General features: G+C 37.2%; 1 protein-coding gene across 1 annotated transcript; it reads left to right on the top strand.

The window, feature by feature from the left end:
- Nucleotides 1-9,647: 9,647 nt before the first annotated feature.
- Nucleotides 9,648-20,058, top strand: MED21 (mediator complex subunit 21). The gene is made up of 4 exons (XM_003771398.4): nucleotides 9,648-10,264; nucleotides 13,849-13,963; nucleotides 15,588-15,688; nucleotides 16,363-20,058. The coding sequence occupies exons 1-4, from the start codon at nucleotides 10,223-10,225 to the stop codon at nucleotides 16,537-16,539; spliced, it is 435 nt and encodes a 144-aa protein (XP_003771446.1). The 5' UTR covers nucleotides 9,648-10,222; the 3' UTR covers nucleotides 16,540-20,058.
- The last annotated feature ends 1,068 nt before the right edge of the window (nucleotides 20,059-21,126 follow it).

Below are 21,126 nucleotides of genomic sequence, written 5' to 3' on the forward strand. Positions count from 1 at the left end.
AATTATATATATATATAGTTCTTTTTGCTTCTGACAATCATTTTGTTGACATGGGGAAGAGGCCTGGTCTCAGGATGTTGTGGGTTGGTAATATTTTTATTTTAAATCTTCACAGACTTGGATAAATGATTACCTAGTCACCCAAAATATTTAGGAAAAGGTCCTAGGAGATATAACTAGCTGAATGTCACTAGGAAGGGCACAGGCTGCTAGGAAGGACTGAATCTTCCCAACAGCCACTGGCTCAGGGCAAGGCCCAGCTGCTGCCAAAGGATAGAAACCTACTGAAGAATTAAAGATTACTGGCAATAGAAGATTAGAGAGGAGACAACTTTTTAGGAAGAGAAGTGAGTCTACTTCACATGAAGATTGGTAAGGAAGGTAATGATACAGTAGGATGATCACTGACTTTGGAGTCAGTTTGTTCAGTCATTGGATTTTTATTGACCCCATTTGGGGTTTTCTTGGCAAAGACCATGGAGTGATTTGCCATTCATTTCCTCCTCCAGCTCGTTTTACAGATGAGGAAACTGAGGTAAATTAAGTGACTTGCCCAAGGTCACACAGCTGGTAAATGAAGCCAGATTTGAACTCGGGAAATGAGTCTTCCTGACTCCAGGGCCACCACTTTTACCACTGTATCATCTTGATTCAAATCTCATCTTTGACAGTTACTATTCATGTGACAGGAAAATCACTTAACCTGCCCAAGCTCAGTTGTAAAATGAAGGGATTGCACTAGATGGCCTCAGAATTCCTTCCCTTCTAACTCTGTATCTATAATCCTAACATATAACTCCTTAAGATTTGTAAATTATTTTATCTACATTCAATCCTCACAACAATTATTTGTTCTACTCTTAAGAAAAAACTGAAGCTTAGAAAGAATTACCAAAGAACACACAAAATAAATATGTGTTGGCAAGTGGATTCAAATTCTCTAATGCAATACTCTCCTATATATGCTATGTTATCTCAGTGAGGTTTGTAGGCTGGTAGCTGTGGACTCTGGCAAAATATATTGAAAACATAACTTTGATTTTACAATGTAAATGTTAGGACTGCTTAGTTCTTGAAGGGAGTAGGGATCTAGGGGATAGAGGCAGATAACCAATTTGTTCTAAATGAAATTTACTTAAATAGAAACATCCCCCTGCATATTAACCCAGAAAATCACAAATTAACAATATTTATGTTGTATTGTATTTTTATTTGTCTTGTTCAACATTTCCCAATAACATTTTAATCTAATTCTGTGTCAGGAGTTTTATAGTGGGAGTATGATACCTTTAATTTAGAAAACACCAGACCAAATCTTGATATATGTAATCAAAAACATTATTATTGTGCTTACTATATATTCAGCAACAAGACTTTGCAGTCTGACTTCTGACCTGATCACTCAATTGAAACTACTCTATAGTTATCAATAATACCTTTTTGCCAGATCTGATAATAAATTCTTAGTCCTCAGATTAAAAAAAATAAATAAAAACATATCTGTTATATTTGATGCTGTTAAGCACCCTTTCCTCTAGGATATTCTCTTCTTTCTGGGTTTTTATGACACTTCTTTTTCCTAGTTTTCCTCCTACATGTCTGCTACTCATTCTTTGTCTCCTTTGCTGGTTCAAAATCCATATCACGTTCCCTAATTGTGGGTATTCCACAAGATTCTGTCCTATCTCTCTCTGTCTATCTCTTTGTCTCTCTGTCTCTGTCTCTCATATTTGTGTGTATTGATATAGATTTAGATATAGATGTGTATATCTATATGTAGCCAAGTGATACAATGGATAGACTGGTAGGCCTGAAGTCAGTCAGCCTCCTCTTCCTAGGTTAAAATCTGGCCTCAGATATCTACCAGCTATCTAAACCTAGTTAAGCAAGTCATTTAATTCTGTTTGCCTCGGTTTCCCCATCTGTAAAATGAGCTGTAAAAGGAAATAGCAAACAACTCCAGTATCTTTGCCAAGAAAATTCCAAATGGGATCACTGAGTCAGAAATCACTAAAATTACAACAATAACAATATGCATACAAACATATATTCACACTTAAATATATAAATGCATATGTATACATTCCTGTGGACACATACATGTGTGTATATAGTCAAAATGTAGGAGACACCGTTTTCCAAAGCAAAATCACATAATTATTGTATTGCTTTGACTAGTACCAGGTGTTCTCTGAGCTCAGTCAAGCACCAGACAAGTTCCGATCATGAAACTGCTAGGAATCCAGCTTGTGGAATTGTTGCTCTTACCCTCATTGTCAAGGCCACAGCTCCCTGCACCATTGGTATGAGTATTGAGATCTCCACACTGCCTCAGGTCCCCCCACTGGGAATTGGACCCTGGTATTTATGTCTAATTTCCCTTCTTGCTTGCAAGTTGTTTTCCTCACTTTGAAACTAAACTTCTGTTTGGTTCCTGACTCTCTTGCCTCCAGCCTGCTCTGTTTGGCTCTGACCATCCATTGTTAGAAGCTACTTCCATCCAATTGAAAATATTTTATGTGCCTATATTTGTTTCAGTCACATTCTGAGTTTCAGTCCCAAATAATCAATTGTTTAATGGATGCTTTAAATTGGATGTCCCAGAGACTTTTCTGATTCACTCTTTTCTTCTCTTAATTTTCTAACATCTCTATTTGTAGCAAAAGTACCACCACTATGCTCTAGTCTTACAGTTGTATAACCTCAGTATTTTCAGATTCCTCACTGTCCCATCCTCTGCATACCCAAGCCTCCTCAAATCTCTATCTTCATAACTTCTCTCGCATCTTACCCTTTCTTCTGTTCCCAGTTACTTTAGTTCAAATCCATCATCTCCTGTTTAAAGTATTGAAATAATCTCTTATTTGTCTTCTTGCCTCATTTACCCCACTACAATTCAATCTCCATGCAGTTGCCAAACAGTTTTTCTTAAGAAGATGGTTTTCCTCTTCAATTAACTCAAGTATATCTGGTTGTCTCTTTGATAAGATAGAAACTTTTCTGCTTGGCTTTTAAAGTGCTACACGATGTACCTTCAACCTACCTGTCCAATCACTTTGAACCCTACTTTCAGACTCAAGGATCCAGCCAAACTGTCCTTTTCTCTGTCCCTAATACATGACACTCAATTTCACTTCTGAGCACGTTTATACTACCCATTCCACAAGTCTGGCATATACTTCTTTACCTTTGCTCTCCAGAATTTCTTGATGATCTCATTAACTTCCATGGGTTTGATTATCACCCTAACATATATAAATTCTTGGGTTATCTTGATTCTGCTCCTGAACATTGGACCTTAACTTCCTGCCAGATATCTTCAGTGAAATAATCTCATAAACATTTCAAACTCAGCATATCCAAAATGTATCTCATGATCATTAACTTCCCCTCTAAATCTGATTTTTTTTTTTTATCAAATCTCCCTATTTTTATTGAAGGGATTACCACTTTTCCAATCACCCCAGAGACATTATTGACTCTTCCCTCTCCCTTATTTTTCATATTCAATTAATTGATAAGTCTGTTGATTCTATCTCCATAATATATCTTAAATTCTATTCTCTTTCTTTCCATTCATGTGGTACCATCCCTAGTTCAAACCCTTATGATCTTTGGCCTTAACTTGTAATAGATTCCTAACTGGTTTCCCAGTTTCTAGTGTCTTCCCTCCCTCTCCCATCCTTCCCAGTGAAGCTAAAATAAATTTCCTATAAAACAAAAACAAACAAACAAACAAAAAAACCCTGGTCTGACTGTGTCACTCCCCTGCTAAATTATCTCCAAGATAAAAGTAAACTTCTCATCTTGGCATTTATAAATCCCTCATAAACTGATCCAGCCAATTGGGAGAGCAGTTTGGAACTATGTCCAAAGGAATATAAAATTGTGTGTACTCTTTAATCCGGCAGTGTCTCTAGTGGGCCTGTATCTCAAAGAGATCACAAAAGAGGGAATAGAACTCACATGTGCAAAAATATGTGTAGGAGCACTTTTGAATAATAATATTAAACAACAGTATTCCCAAACTGAGGGGCATCCACTCAATTTCCATTTCCTTGCCACTACAAAAGAAGTGAAAAAAAATTTTTTTAATGGAAGTGAAATGAGTACATGTGCAGGGAGTGAGAAGAAGCTAGTAGATAAGATAAGTTTGATGATTAAAGATTGAGAAGAAATGGTCCAAAAGCACCTCAGGAGGAGATAGGATAAATGGCACAAGAGCTACCTATTTCTCAGAAGCCAAGAAAAGGGGCCAGTTAAGAAAAAGGGGAAGGGGAAGGGAGGGAGTGTGGAGAGGGAGAAGGAGAGGAGAAGAGAGAGAGAGAAAGACAGAGAGAGAGAGAGAGAGAGAGAGAGAGAGAGAGAGAGAGAGAGAGAGAGAGAGGTGTTGTTTCCCCAACATCAGGAAGAAAGGAGCTAAGTTTAGGCTTTGGGGTAATTTCTGGATAGAGGGACCTTAGGGGCCTGGATGAATATATAGTAAGGTGCAGTTTCTCTGCATCCCAAGATGGGAAAGTATGATGTCCTGGTATCCGGATAGCCAAAAGTTACCAAGTGCTGAAGCACTGTTGCTTTTCTCTGATATTTTGGGAAAGCAGGGCCGAATAACTGAGGCCTCCTGCCAGGATCAGTGATGAAGAGTGAATCAGGAGCCTTGGCATTAAGGGAGGTCCCCTGCTGGGCATTCAATATGAAAGGGAGGCCGCAAGTACAAAAAGCTTTCAAACCAGGGCAGTGTTTTCAGGTGGTAGATTCTAGGGTAAGGAAACTTTTCAACACAGTCCCTGTGAGGAGCCATAAGCCTCCAGCATTCTCAGCTGTTTGCATCAGTTCCCAGCAGGTATTTTCTCCATTGTCACCCCTCCTGCAGCTGGGAACTGCTAGCTCCTGCGGCGTCAATGGTCTCCCCCTCCCAATTACAGAGGAAGAGAATCTTCGAGGTTTATGTGCATAATGCTGATGGAAAGTTAATGTTCTGAAGTTTGGGGTCTTCCCATCATCAGCTGAAATGAAGCTACTTCTAAAGCCTCCCTAGACCTCTAGACTCACTAAAATTTGCCCAGGACTGTGAAGCATAATCCCATTCTTTTCATCTTGGCACAAGAGTTTGTTACTGACTCTACACAAGGCAAGAGTGAATTCACAATCTGAAAGACTCATGCATTTCACCTGTGGTCTGTTTTACACTCTATGTTACTCCTCCAAGAAGTCAAGGACCTTGACAAAACATCTCAATTCTACATCTTCCCTTAAAGCTTCTGAGAGTACCTCTGAGGTCAATTTAGATAGAATTAACTAAATTTACTAGAAGCTATTTCTGACACAGTCAAAAGACCCTCCCTCATTACTAGACACCAGTTGAAGACTTGAGAAAAAAAAATTAAACAATCACCTTGAAAACTCTAGAGCCCCAAGGGACCTTAGAGAAGATCTAGTTCAACTACCTCATTTTCCATGTTAGGTAACTGAGACTAAGATCTTCTCCAAGTCACACAGGTAGTAAATACTTCCATTTGATGTGGAATACTAGCCTTGGAGTTAAGAAAACATGGATTCAAATTTTGTCTCAGATACTTAGCTGTGTGATCTTGGGCAAATTATTTTTCTGAGCTATGATTTTCTCATCTGTAAAGAGGGAATAATATAGAGTTGTGGTTACGATCAAATGTAAAGTGTCTTGTAAACCTTAAAACCAATAGAAGTTGTGAGCTAATACTATTTATTACTGACAGTTTTATAAAATTCATGTTGCTTGTAGCAGATCTGACTGGGCTGAATGTGTTTAGAGTTCAAACTTGGGAATGGATTGTTGGATGAAGATGAGAACTTAGCTCTTTATCCTTTTCAGAATTTATGTACTACAATAATTTCAATTCTCCCCTGTTGCCAGCTTTTTTGATTGATAAATACCTAGTGTGTCCATTAGGTAATACATCTTGTAGTTTAGCTGTTTTATAAGAGTGCTCAATGGGAATAGACTGAAGCCAGAAATAAGCTTTAGGTGAAAAGGAAGCAGTTCAAGGCAGGCAGAGATGGGCTCAAGGGAGTGTCACTAGATCAGAGAGACAACTTTCTGAGAAGATGGATGGTTAGTTTCTTTTTTTGTTCACTCTCTATTGGTTACCTCCTTTAAGACATCTTTTTTTTTTTTTTCCCCAGTAAACAATTTTTCCCTGTAAATTTTCTCTGTAAAACAATTTTTATATTCATTTTTAAAACTTTTCAATTCCAGATTCTCTCTTCCTCCCTACCCCTTCTTTTAGAAGGCATATGTGAAGTTATGCAAAACATAAAGCAACATCTTTCTACAAGAAATTAGGTGGATCATAGACCCAACTGAAGAAAGCATGAAATAAATGCATATAGAAGTGCAAATGATTTATTTCTCTTCCCCTGCCCTCATCTCATAATATCTCTGAGTAAAACAAGGTAGCAACAAGGAATACAATAAGGACAGCAGCAAAGGCCACTGAGGGAGCTAGAAAGGATATCTAGGTAACCATAACAGGGAAGTTAAGTGAAATAAAGCCCATTAACTTTTTTTATGTTTAAAACGGAATTCCAATATAATTGATTTTCTTTCTAGACCTATATATTTAAGGTGCTTAAAAATATTTCCTGAGAATTCCAAGGCTTCAGCAGACTGCCAAAGAGATCCATGAAACTGACCTAAAATGTTAGCAACTTCTCATCTAAGGGTTTATGGTTTACAAAATTCTTTCAAATACATAATTCTTTCATCCATACTAATTAGGTAGAGAAGATATTATCGTTAATCTTAAAAGTATGTTATACAGATAATAAAGAACAGAACTAGGGTTAGATCTAAAGTTTCCCCAACTTTTTGGAGTCAGTGCTTTTCCCCTCATTACAACATAAGGAGGAAACAGAGTATAAGTAGTTGATTACCTATCAAGACTTAGGTACCTATTTATATAATTGATAAAGACAATAGAGAAGCCTGTTGTCTTGTATCAATCAACAAATATTTAACAAGCACCTAAAGTGCTAGAAATTAGGGAAACAAAGATAAAAATCTCCACTCTCAAGAAGTTTAGTCTAATTTGGGCTGTCAACTTGAACACAAGAGCACATAAAAACACAAGAGAGGATAATCTTGGAGAAGGCATTAGCCCCTTGAGAAATCACTTTGGCATCAGTGTAGAGAGACAACTGAGTCTATTGAGATATTTTAGATGAGAGTCCTGACCCAGGTTGGTGGCTGAGTGAGTGGAAAAAGTATAATCTGTCAGAAATGATGTGGATAGTGTCCCAAGGAGGACAAGCAGAATAATTAAAGTCCTTAGATACATGTCATGTGCAACTGGGCCTGTTTAGCTTGGAGAAGAGAAGACTCAGTCAGGTATAGCCTGATAGTTATAGATATCTTAGCAATACAAGGCAGAAGCAGGAGTAAAGGGGAGATGTTGCAAATTTAATCTTAATGTCAAGAAAAACTTCCTAAAAATAAGAACTGTCCAAAATTTGAATGTGTTGCTTCAAGATGGGTTCCCTTTCTTGTAAGATCTTCAAACAGAGGTGGACTTTCCATTTATAATGAGGATTCCTTTTTGTTTAAGGACTGGATTGATGGTTGCTGAAATTCCTTCCAAGTCTTAAATTCTAAGGTCTTCAAGCAGAGGTGGACTTTCCATTTATAGTGAGGATTCCTTTTTGGGTTTTTTTTTGTTTTGTTTTTTTGAGAATTCCTTTTTGTTTAAGGACTGGATTGATGGTTGCTGAAATTCCTTCCAAGTCTTAAATTCAATGATTCTGTGAAGAAAACATTACTCCTATTTTTGGAGTGAAGAGTAATCTCTTAATTATTTATTATTGTTTTTCCAATTATTTTTGGTAAATTTCTGTATCCTATTAGCAATATTTTACTTAAGTTTTTTCTCACTGGTGTTAAGGCCCAGACAGAATTAGCCTACAATTCCCTTTTTTCTGGGGTAAGAAATCAAAACCACATTTGACTCACAGAAGGAATTGAATAGCATACTATTTCTATATTTATTAAATGTCTGTTAGCATAGGAATTGCTTGTTCTTTGAAAGAATGGAAGAATTCATTTGTGAATCTGGTCCTCATTAAAGGCTTTTCTGGTGTGTCCTTCTGAGACTAGCATATGTAAATTATTTATTTCTTATTCTTGTCATAGAGTATTTAATATTTTTGTCTAAAAACCTTTACTCTGCTCCCCTCCAAAGGGAGCCATTTCTTTAAATAAGGAATGAGGAGGGAAAATCTGTAAAATCCAAAGCATCATTGATGCTTTTTATTTTTTTAATATTTACATGAGTATCTTCCATGTTATCGACTCTCCCCATTGCTATGTGAGCTTTTTATGAGCAAGGACTCTTTTTTTCCTTTTTTTGTTTTTTTGCCCCCAGGAAGTACCCAGCACATAGAGAGCCTATATAAATGTTACTTATTATTCTTATTTTTACTACAATGTGCTAAATAATTTGCTACATTCCACACCCACAGTCAATCAATAAGCATTTATTAAGTCCCAGGATTAAAAAAAATGGCCAAAAAAAAAAAGGAAAAAAAAAGTCCTAGATCTGAAACTCAGTCTTATTGAACACGTACAAAGAATGCACTACCCATTCCCAAATATTTAATTATGCACACACGAATGTATATGCATTTAAAATTTAATAGAATAACAGTCCCCAACAAACTTCTAGAACTGCCAGGATTTCATGAGAAGCGAGCATTGACGACTGGGTAGTTTGCGACGTAAAGGTGGCCCTGTCCAATAGAAAAGGGCAGCGCACAACCGCATTTCAAGCTGGAAGATTTAGTGCTGGGTTTAAGTGATGAACCTGACATTGGACAAATCATCTAATCTTAGTTTTTTCCTGTGAAATTCAGGGACATATAAGGAGATAACCTAAGGACTCTTTTCTGTTCTACAACGAGGATCCTATGTCCAAAAGAATGCTAGCTACGACGTGCGTTTGGCTACGACGTGCGGTTGGCTAAGACGTGCGTTTGGCAGCTACGACGTGCGGTTGGCTACGACGTGCGTTTGGCTACGACGTGCGTTTGGCTACGACGTGCGTTTGGCGCCTGCGTGCGGTTGGCTCGGCTGCGTTTGGCTCGGCGTCGTTTGTCGCGTGCGGTTGGCTACGGCGTTTGGGCGCTTCCGCGTGCGGTTGCTTTCGCGTGCGTTTGGCTTTGCGTTTGGCTCGGCGTGCGGTTGGCTCGCTCGTTTGGCTGCTGCGGTTTCCTGCTTTGGCAGCTCGGCGTCGTTTTTTCGCGTGCGGTTGGCTCACGTCGTTTGGCCTTCTGCGTCGTTTGGCCCGGCTCGCGTTTGGCTCAGTCGTTTGGCTCGGCGTCGTTTGGCTCGCGTGCGTTTGGCAGCTGGCGTCGTTTGGCTCGCGTCGTTTGGCTTTTGGTCGTTTGGCACTCTGACGTGCGTTTGCTTCACGTGCGTTTGCTACGCGTCGGTTGCTCGACGTCGTTTGGCAGCTCGACGTGCGGTTGCTTCGCGTCGTTTTGCTCGCGTCGGTTTTGGCTCGACGTCGTTTGGGCTCTGATCGGTTAGCTCACGCGTTTGCTCGACGTGCGGTTGGCTTCTGACGTCGTTTGGCAGCCTGATGCGGTTAGCTCGACGTCGTTTTCGATCGGTTGGCTCGACGTGTTAGCTACGACGTGCGGTTGGCTACGACGTGCGTTTGGCTACGACGTGCGTTTGGCTACGACGTGTGTTAGCTACGACGTGCGTTTGGCTACAACGGGTATTTTTTATTCGATAGGTAATGAGTGTATTCTGCATGAACAGCCCCCCTGAGCTAGCTAGAAATGCTAGCGCGGAGCAAGAACGGAGTCCCTGCCCCCAAGCAGTTTACAATCTAAAGGGAAGGTCACAGCAGAACTAGACGAGTAGCGCAGTGAGGCGGTCTGAGATAGGGAAGACTTGCCGAGTTCAGGTTTGACCGTGGGCATTTAACTTAACTTAAGCTAATTTTCCTCAACGGCGACGCGAGCTAGAGAAGGAAGCGACAGACCGCTCTGCCGAGAAAACCCCAAAAGGAGTCCCGAACTAAACGACTACATAACAAAGTAGTTCCACGAACTGTTCCCTCGAGGACAACGGCCCCACCCCCACCCCTATGGAGAGCGACCACGCCATTGGTCGCCGGCGCCGTCCAATCAGCCGGGAGCGGGCTATAGGAAGGGCTGCGGCATTGGCGTCTGCGCTAGCAACATGGCGGATCGGCTCACTCAGCTTCAGGACGCCGTCAACTCGGTGAGGAAATGGCGCTGGGGTCCCCGTCTCATCCATTCTCTTTCTCCCTTCTTGGGGCGGGCGGGCGATGGGGCGCCTGGGTTGTGACGTTTTCTCTCTCCTCTGGAAGCGGCCGGGGACGAGGGGAGAGAGAGATGGATGTGCCGTTGCCTGACCGGGAGCCTCGGCCGACTGACGCAGGCTGTGGGGCAGGGGGGAGGGGCCGCGGCTGCGGCTGCGGCGGGGGTGAGCTACTCTGCGGAAACGTCACCGTCTCCGGCCCTGGCTGACCCTTCTCCCTGCTCCTCCCCCTTCTCTTCCTCCTCCCCCCGGGCGGCTGCAGCCCTCTCTGAGAAAGGGCCCAAGCCCTGAGAGAGAGCGGCGGGACTCGCTGGCGGCCCTCGGCGGGCGCCTGCTTCTCCCCGATGCTGGTGCAGGCTCGTGCTTCCCGCGAGGGGAATGCTGTTTTTTCCTCTTGCCCCTTCTCGCCCAGAGAGGGACCAAAAGTACTGGTTCCACAGCAGACCAGGAGCTCCCCTCCCACAGACCGAATCAGTAACCCACATTTATTAGGCGTCAGCTGTTTCCCACTCACTGTGATCAAAGCAAACATTAAGCGCCGAATAAATGCTAAGCACTTTATTGATGTTAATCACCAAACATCAAGCACCCGTTTCCGCGCTTTCCAGGTATTAAAAATGCACATGAAGTTCCATCTGTGACCGGGCACTGTGCCGATGTTAACGATCAATAAACATTTATTAGCATCTTCTATGAGCCTGGCACCGGGCTAATAATAAAGATTTATTCAGAGATGACTGTGTGCCAGGCCCTTGGAAAGGCTGCCGCCCATTTAATCGTCACAACAACCCAGAGAAAGGTGCTAGCTGAGTCCTATTTTACAACTAAAGAAACCGAGGCAGATTTAAGTGAATTGCTTGGGCACATAAACTTGTATCTAAAAATCGAATTTGAACTCGGGGCTTTTTGCCTATAAGAAGCAATTAGCTTTAATGTGTTCTATTGTTTCATCTCTGTTGGTTCAAGAGAATCAGATGTAGTAGTGATACGTAGTTAAATAATTCGTATTTATGAATAAATTTTATGCGCGTTTTCTTAATTATTTTACACAGAGGCTTTGAGGTAGTTAGAAGCAGCTAGTTGTGGTAGGGAGAGGCTGAGTCTGAAAGACTCATAGGGCCTCTCCCCTCAAGTCATTTAGTCTCTTTGCCTCGATTTATTCAGTTGTAAAATGGGAATGATAAGAACTGTTTTTACAGAGTTGTGAGGTTGAAATGAGATGTGTTAAAAAAAGTTTTTAGCACAGTGCCTGGCAGGGAATAAACCTTATATAAATGCTTATTTATATATTTATATATATATTATATAAAATATATTTATTATATTTATAAATATTATATAAATAAATTATATAACACATAAATATATTTATATATATTTTATATATATATATATATATATAGGGCTTCGCCCTATGTCCCTTTTAGAGATGTTGTATCTTCCTCATAAATGACTGATTTGAATTTAGGTCTTCTTGACTCCAAGTCTGCTAACTAGCCACCTGACTGCCAGCTAATGGGCTTAGCTGACTAGGTGGCAGTAGAATGAAGAACCTTAGGTTCTGATCATTGCAATATGGTTGTTCAGCCAGGATTAAACTGGAGATGGCACTGCAAAGTTGTTCTTAATTTAAAATAAGTTTATATATAAAATTAGGGAGTATTGACAAATCTTATCCATTGTCTTCTGGAGGGAGCTTATGAATGTTGAGTAGAAAGTGCAAGTTTTTTATTTGATAGATGATGAGTATAAAGTGCATGCCCAGCCCTACTGAGTCCTGCAAGATACAGTTCTTTCTGTCAAAGATCACTTGCCTTCTGAGGGGAAGGTGGGAGAAGGGAGAGGAAAAAATTAGAACACAGGATTGTGTAAGAGTGAATGTCGAAAATTATCCATGCATATATTTTGAAAACAAAAAGCTTTAATTTAAAAAAAAGAAAAAGAGGTGGTAGTTGTGTTGTGGGTAGTTAGGTGGCACAGTGCATAATGGTTCCAGGCCTGGAGTTAGGAAAACTCTTCCCGAGTTCAATTCTTACCTCAGACATTTAATTACCTGTATGATTTTATCAATTTTATCAATTACCATTGATAGACGCAAGAAAGACAGAAAGGATAGTTGGTTTTATGGGGAAAGGTGATTTGTATATAAGCTGAGGTTAGGTTGTTTTTTGCTCTTGCCCCTTCTCACTCATATCCTGGGCACCCAAAGAGGGACCAAATGAAATATTTCCTTTGAAAAGTCTAGTAGGCAATAAATAAAATGTAAATGCTGGAAGAAAGTGAGTATTCAGCAGTCTTGAGATGACAGAGAACAGTTAGGCAGTTATGTCATCCTTTCTTCTAAATAAGAAGCCCAGAGAATCGAGAATAGTCTGTGAACAACATATTTATAGGTACCTAGGTAAGTTCTCAGATAATTCCTTCCCTCTGTCTTTTTACTTTTTATTTTTCAGCCTATCCTAGGCCCTAAGATACAGCTGCTTAAGTGAAACATATATGAGGCTTCTTCTGTATAACTCTAGGGCAATTAATATATGTTTGCTTAAAAATAGCAAAATTTAGGGTTGCCATAGGAAGTGTTGAAAGAAGCTGAGTAGTTTTAAAGAAAGAGATTGACTTGGAAAGAATCTTCAAATTCTGAAACTGTGTTCTATCTCTGACACTTAACTAGTTTAATAATCCAAGGCAAGTCATTTGAGCCTCAGTATCCTCATCTTTAAAATGGAAATAATGCATTTTTTGAATTGCAAAACTATAAAAATATGAGTTGTTAGTAGTACTATTTTTTTCTTTTTTTCTTTTTTTTATTTATAGCTTTTTATTTGCAAGATATGTGCATGGGTAATTTTTCAGCATTGACAATTGCAAAACCTTTTGTTCCAATTTTTCCCTTCCTTCTCTTTACCTCCTCCCCCAGATAGCAGGTAGACCAATACATGTTAAATATGTTAAAGTATATGTTAAATATAATGTATGTATATATATCCATAGTTATTTTGCTGCACAAGAAGAATCAGATTTTGAAATAATAGTACTATTTTTTCTTGACCTTATCTCATAACCATATTGGTATTAATTTTAGTTACATGATTGTAATGCTTTCATACAAAAGAAAGGTATTTTAAAATTATCATTTCAAACTATTTTATGTAATTCTTCATCTGTGTAACATTTTTACATTGGCAAAATACTGCCAGTTAGGGACAGTGAGGTGGCACAATCGATAGACCACCAGCCTTGGAGTCAGGAGGACCTGAGTTCAAATTCAGTCTCAGACACATAACAATTACTAGCTGTGTGATCCTGGATAAGTCACTTAACCCCAGTTGCCGTGATTTAAAAAATCCAAATATATTGCCAATTAAATTAATCTGATTTATTCAAAATCACTTTTTAAAACATTATCAATACTTATAGCGCTTTATGTAGAGACTTCCACTAAAAGAATGTTGTTTCCAGTATCCTCAAAGTGTCCAAAAATAACCAGTTTGAGTATCTCTAATCTTTTGGTAATCTGTTTCAAGCTTGCAGATCAGTTTTGTAATGCCATTGGAGTGTTGCAGCAATGTGGTCCTCCTGCCTCCTTCAATAATATTCAGACAGCAATCAACAAAGATCAACCAGCAAATCCTACAGAAGGTAGATTCTTTATACGTTTTGATTTAACTTAAACTCTTTTGGTAAGGTATTTAATTACATATATTTGCTCAGAAGATCAAAATATATTTTGTTTTTATTCACTTAAGATTTGTGAAGCTCTTTATTTTCATGTAATGGGTTATTATAATCAGTCTTGTGAAATAAACTGTCCTTTTATACAGTTACAGCATTGGTGCTCCATTCTCAGGTGTTCTTAACCAATAATGGTAATGAAATTGTGCATCTCTACACACTCAGTCCAACCTGAGCATGCATTTTAGTAAAGCCTGGGAAGGGTACAACACATAGCTGTGAATCAAAGTGAAGCCAAAAGGCATTCAGCTCATAGTTGATACCATAAGTTTAACCAATTGAGCTAACCAGATATAAATTAATCTTGTGAAGTAGATCATTGTTCCTATTTCATTCAAATGAGTCAAGTATACTTGTTTTGATTCATATAGTGGATCAGAAAACTGGTATCAAGTCAAATTTTAATATTTAGTTTTGTGAATCATACCTCTTGTCTTCTGGGGACTGGGAGAGGAAGAGGAGGAAAGACTTTTAAATTTAATGAAATCTATTGTTACAATATATAAATTGTTTCCATCCAATTTATTTTTAAGATATTAAATCTTTTATTGAATATCTTTTGTTTTTTTAAAATTACATTGTTTCCAGGATATCCTTACCCTGGAAACTTTCCCTCATGACAATTATAAACAGTGGAGGGGGAAAGTAGTGAGTAAAACTGACAACACTGACCAATCAATCAGTGGCTCCCCATCCTTTGCAATTGAAGGAGAGTTTTTGCTTTGTTTTAATGAGTGCTTTGTATCTTCTTCAAACAAACTTGAGAGATTTTTGAAATAACCTAGTTCTGGGTATGATAAAATTGAGTTCACTTATAAGTATAGCTGAATGTGTCAAATTATCCCATTAATTATAATTCATGGGAAATATAATTATGCTGAAGTACTCCCTGCTTTCCTCCATGCTTTCCTCTGTGTGACTTCTCTATGTTTTTCCTTAAATCTTCTGTAGAGGCTACATCTAACATATTGGTAACCTTCTTATAGCTTGTCATATTATTTGTGTACCTAGGAGGTATTTGGATGATCCATTTATTATCTCTCATTTTTTTGATACATCTGGCCCATTTCCTTTTCTGGTCAGACAGGTTTTTTTCCTCTTTTGCCCTGAATTTTGCATGCAGTTTATATTTGGTAATATGCTCCATAATTTGTGACTCTCTATTGCTGACCTATTTTGTTTCATTGAAAATTATTATTTTTCATTATATGTAACTAGTATTTATTTTTATTATATATATATATATATATCAGAAAATTTTAATATTAATTAGATCTATACATGATAAGTTTTTGGACACTACTATTAGATTTGCTTTTGATTTCCAGGTTGATTAATAGCAGTTAATAGTGATAAAAATAAGTTTTAGTCAATATAGGCTCAGTAGGATTTGGACATTAAAAATATATTTTAAAGTTTGGAAACTTTGTATAAAAAGACAATGAGCTAGGGTTAATTAACTAAAATGTTTTGGTTTCTGACAGCTTCAGGTATTCTGTAATCTCCTAATCAAGTTAAATTCTTTCTATAGAATATGCCCAGCTCTTTGCAGCACTAATTGCACGAACAGCAAAGGACATAGATGTTTTGATAGATTCTTTACCTAGTGAAGAATCTACAGCTGCTTTGCAGGTAAGATGCATCTCTCATCCCTCACTTAAGATTGCTTAACAACAGAAAATTTCTAAATAATTAGATTAATATCTTTTGTTTAATATTCAAAGCATAGCACATGAAAGTAGACCTGGATTTTGCACTTGGGAGGTAAACCTCACTATGCTGAGTTTTTCAGCCTTTTCCTGATTTCTAAGCTAACCTCCTTTTTTGTTAACTTTCTCAACAGGTAGAAAATCTAGCTTCTACTTTCCCTTATCCTAAATAAGGATCATATTAGCACTACTATTTCATAGGCTTCTTGTGAAGAAATGCTTTGAAAACCTTAAAGCATACTGTAAATGTGGCTTCTTTCCTCCTAATTAAAAGTGAGTGAGGTAAAAATCTGGATATGGTATTACATTAACATTGAGAAATGAAAAGCAGGGCAGTCACTAGTACATTTTAAGAGATTCCTAGTTATTGAAAAGTTACATTGCCATATATGCTCAGGATATAAAATATTGACTAATTTTGATTTTCTCCCAAGTCTATTAATTTCATTGTATGGAAACCCATCCAGATTTAAAAGCACATCAATATATTGCTGAGTTTTTCACTTTTAATCTTCATTAATCACCAAAGTTGTTTTCCTTCCCTTTTCATTCTAAAGATATTTATTTGCCTTTGTTTTTGTATTTGTTTTTTTTAAGGCTGCAAGCTTGTGTAAGTTGGAAGAGGAAAACCATGAGGCTGCTACTTGTCTTGAAGATGTTGTTTGCAGAGGAGATATGCTTTTAGAAAAAATACAGAGTGCCCTTGCAGACATTGCTCAGTCACAATTGAAGACAAGAAATGGTACTCACAGCCAGTCTCTTCCAGACTCCTAGCACTGATGAACACACAGCATGTGGCTGAAAAATTGAACTGTTTCAATACAACCTAAGCTCTGCATCAAATTTAGATGTGAATTATACCAACCTTTGCAAAAAAACAAAAAAAAAACAAAAACAAAAGCACTGTGAGATGATTTATCTCTAATAATTCTGAACAGTCTTCCCTTGTCACTTTTGATATAGAATAAGCCCTATAAAATGTTGTGGTAAGTTTGTAAAGTGAATCAGCTTTAAACTATTTTGTTGTCATTGTTTCCATTGTTTTCTGTATAAAGTTAAATTCCTTTTGCTTATTGAGGATAATCTTGCTTTCAGGGTCTTATTAATATAGTTAACTAGAGTCAGTTATAAAGTCCTGGGATGAAACAATTTGCTATCTCATTTAATTGTTTCTTCCAGACTGTAAATTTTCTTAGTGTAAGGAAGGGAAAGTAATAATTATTTATTAAATGCCTACTTTGTGCCAGGCACTATGTAGAGAGCTTTGCAAATAATATTTCATTTCGATAAAGCAACCATGTTCTACCTAACTTTTGTATCTTCTGGGATACTAACATAATATTCTTCACATAATGGGTACTTCATTGTTGAATTAAATTTGTTCCATAGTTTCTGCTCAATTTTAAAACCAAAATCTTTTTTTTAAATCAGTTTTGTTGATTTTTGTTTTTACATTGCCTAGATTTTTTTCATATCCCTTCACCTTTTTTCTCTTAGTCATACTTTATAACAATTCTTTTAAAAGAAAAGAGAAAGGAAAAAATATTTAGTAAAACTGCTCAATACATTAAAAAAAATCTCATGTGTAGTGTTCCAATACCTCTCATTTCTCATTTTTCTAGTTACTTAGCCTGCCTCCTCCCACAAAATCGTTGCTTCCCTCATCTAAGTTTTCATTTATTGCTAACATTTGCATTTCTGTCTTCCTTGTTCCCTTTGTACTCACATACCCTTCTACTTTATCTCTATACCTGTCTTCCCAAAATGTCCTTTTGCTCTGTCCTTCCACTGTGCCCTCTGGTATTTGTGTTTCAGTCTATCCTGTTCTTTTTCTCAGACCCATTTCTCATTTTTTTCCTACATCATTTTGCATGATTGAGTAATTACAAAATGCTACATGATTAATACAAATAATATGTGTTAAGAGTTCTTAAAAGGGAGAGGTCTCTTTTAGTCTTAGAATATTCTATAAAGAAGCTATACCTTGAGGTTTGTAACATCAAGGGAAGGTGGTGAAAAAGAATGGTATAAACAAAAGTAGGAAAACACAAGATTTATTGCTTGATTAATGTAGAGAAGGAGTAGCAATTAAGACTAGAAAGATAGTTTGGATCCAGATTATGGCAGTTCTTGAATGCCTGACTAACGTGGTTGGATTTCTGCTGGCATTTAAAGACTTTTCATATGAAAATGATATGTATTGTATCACCAGCTACTTAGTGGACATTTTGAACTGAATGTTCCATAGGATTTCCAAATTTAACATGTATGAAATAGAACTTTTATCCTTTTCTGTTTCCCTCTTCCAAATTTCCTTTTTTTCCATTGAAGATAACCACTGTTCTTTCTATCTTTTATAACACTCTCAGCTCCTTACTCTCAACAGTCACTTCCTTTCTTCTCAATAATCAATTGCCAAGCCTTATCATCTCTTATTCTTTCCCTTCTCTTCACCAAAATCATATGCACCCTAAATCAGGCCCTTAAAAATTCTCACCTTCTCTATTGCAATACCCTAATTGAATTCCTGGAGACTTGCATTCACCTTATCTAACCTGGAATCTCCCAATTGCTCTATGACCATTTCCAAACCATGTTGCTAGCATGGACCCCCTTCCCCTCTCTAGCACACTTCTATGTGTTGTTCTTACCAATAACATTGTATGCTGCTTGAAGATAGAATCACCATGCTTGCTTGTATTTAGATCCCCAACACTTATTGTGTCTGATACATAGTGCTTAATAAATGCTTCATTGTACAATATGTCTTGCTACTCAGATAATCTAGCACAATAATTGTTCACCCTCAAATCTCTTCCCTTTCAAGTAATTCTTGTCAAAGGAATATATCTAAAATGTGTAAAATGTAATTACTTTTTGCTTCCAGGAGTATTTCAACTTTTTTCCTGGCATTAAAACATGGTGTCAACTTACCTTTCCATACTTATTACACATTGTTCCCCTTAATGTAATTTACTAGCCAGCCAGACTTCTCTTGCTGTTTGTCACATGAAACATTCCATCCTTCACAGGCATGCAGTCCTTCCTCACTTCTGCCTCATAGAATATGTAATTTATTTTGAAGCTCAGTTCAAGCCTCTACAGAAGTTCTTCCCTCATCCCTTTGAGTTGTTGATGTTTTCCTCACTCCCCAAATTTTCTTGGATAATTTTGTATCTGTTTTAAATATATGTAAAGGTATTATATTCTGCAATAGACAGATCTCCTTGAGGAAGCAGTGAGGGAACAGTGTCTTTTCTATTTTGGTCTGTATCCCTAGCATTACAATGCATAGTAGTTGCTATATAAATACTTGGTAACTGATCAATGATAAAAAACAGTACGTGAAAATATCATCTGGTTGTGGAAAAAAGCTGAAAAAATTAAATGAATGTGATGGAATATGATATTATTAACATGAATTCAAAGAAATGTGGCAAGATTTTTTTGAGCTAATGAAAAGCTAAAAAATAGAACCCAAAGAATATAACTATAATGTGCTTTAAAAAGATCAAAGAAAGCTGAACTTTGACTAACTGATACTCCAACATATCTACCTTATTGCAAAAAAAAAAAAAAAAAAGTTCCTGAATCAAATATGGTCTGGTACAGACTGATTGCTTCACTTAGTAGTATTTTCAAAAATTTTCACTTGGTCACCTTATTCCTGCAATTTATAGAATATATTCAAAAGTAGAATGCACCAGAAAACTCCTAAAAATAAGAAAACAATGTGGGTTTGTAATAAGAGCATTTACCTTAAATATTTTAAAAACAGAACTCAAATTTTATAAGTTTGTAGATTTAGGAAGGGAACTTGGAGGCCTCTTAGTCTGAAGCCCTCATTTTGCTCACGAGGTAATAATTAATGTTACTCATTAAGTGATTTGCCCAATATCACATATAGTATATTTTATTCAGTTCCATAAAAAATAGCAAGGAATTTCACATTGATTCGAATCAATCCATATTAAACCAATGTTTTGTGCTTACTGTTCTTGTCTATCAATAGGGAAATCAATCTGAAAGCTAAATGAAAAAGAAGCTCCCAGTAGCTACATAGAAACAATAAATTATTTTGAACACCATTTCATCCTACTGGATTGTGTCAACAAATTTTGTTTATTCATGAGTATGTGTAGTGGAGGAAATTTACTCAAATTAATGTCACTGTTTTGTCCTTTCAGCCTGGAAAGCATTATAGGCTTTAAAAATATTTCTGTTTTCAAGTCACTCAACCATTTTTTTTGTCTACTGTAAATATAATCATTTCATTAAAGCCTTCTAATAGTCGATCTTAACTTTACAACTATTTTTCTAATATGCCTTATAGGTGTAATTGCCTAAATGGGAAAAGAAGCCCTTCTTAGCAATAATTAATTGTTATTAGCAATAATTAATAATGTCATTAATTAAAGAAGTTACTCAACCCCTTTCTCCACCAAAAGTGGAGGTCAAAATGTAGGACTTGTAAGATTTTTTTTTTTTTTTTTTTTTTTTTTAGTTTTAGAGGTAGAAGGGGCTAATTTTGTAAATGGAGAAATTGTGGCCAAGACTTTCTTACACTAGATGAGAGATTGAATATAGTTCAGTTGATTTATTCTTTTCTGCTTGTTTGACTTCCATTCCTTTTCCCACTAAAGATAAATCCCCTTCTTGTTTAGGATGTTTGTTTATTGATTATTTTTTGCTGAAGCAGTTAGGGTTAAGTGACTTGCCCAGGGTCACACAGCTAGGAAGTGGTGTCTGAGATTGGATTTGAACTCAAATCCTGTTAATGTCAGGACTGGTGTTCTATCCATTGCACTACCTAATTGATGCTTTGTTTAAGATGTAAAAAATAATAATAATTTGAGAAAGACCTGATTTTTCCTGGTTCTACAATAGAAATCTTCACCAAGAATTCACCTGTGGGACATTAAACTAATACCACCAACCCCCTTACCTTCCCCCCAAAAAAGAGATCTATTTCATCAAATCACTATCCCCACCCTACCCTTGCCCTCCAGTTACTTTATATTACCCACAGGAATCTGAAGAATCCTAACATCAGCAAACTATACTATCATCTAGCTTTCAAGTCTTTCTGCTTTCTTAACTTAGTATATGGTTTGTTTGTCATATTGATTTAGAATCTTAGACTTGTTTTTAGGACAACTTTATATTTCCAAAAAGCAGCATTTAAGTAAGGGATTAGTCTGAAAAGGGAAAAAGGTGTGACTATCAAGACCTTTTCAGCCTTTTGAGTAATTTAAGTAACACCCTACTTTCCCTTTTCAGACTAATCTCATTTGTTTTACTAAATTTTTAATTTACAAATTTACTTTTTCAGCCTTCTTTCATAGAAGCTGGAAGTACCTG

The sequence above is a fragment of the Sarcophilus harrisii genome, chromosome 5, assembly GCF_902635505.1.
Source record: "Sarcophilus harrisii chromosome 5, mSarHar1.11, whole genome shotgun sequence".
NCBI lineage: Eukaryota > Metazoa > Chordata > Mammalia > Dasyuromorphia > Dasyuridae > Sarcophilus > Sarcophilus harrisii.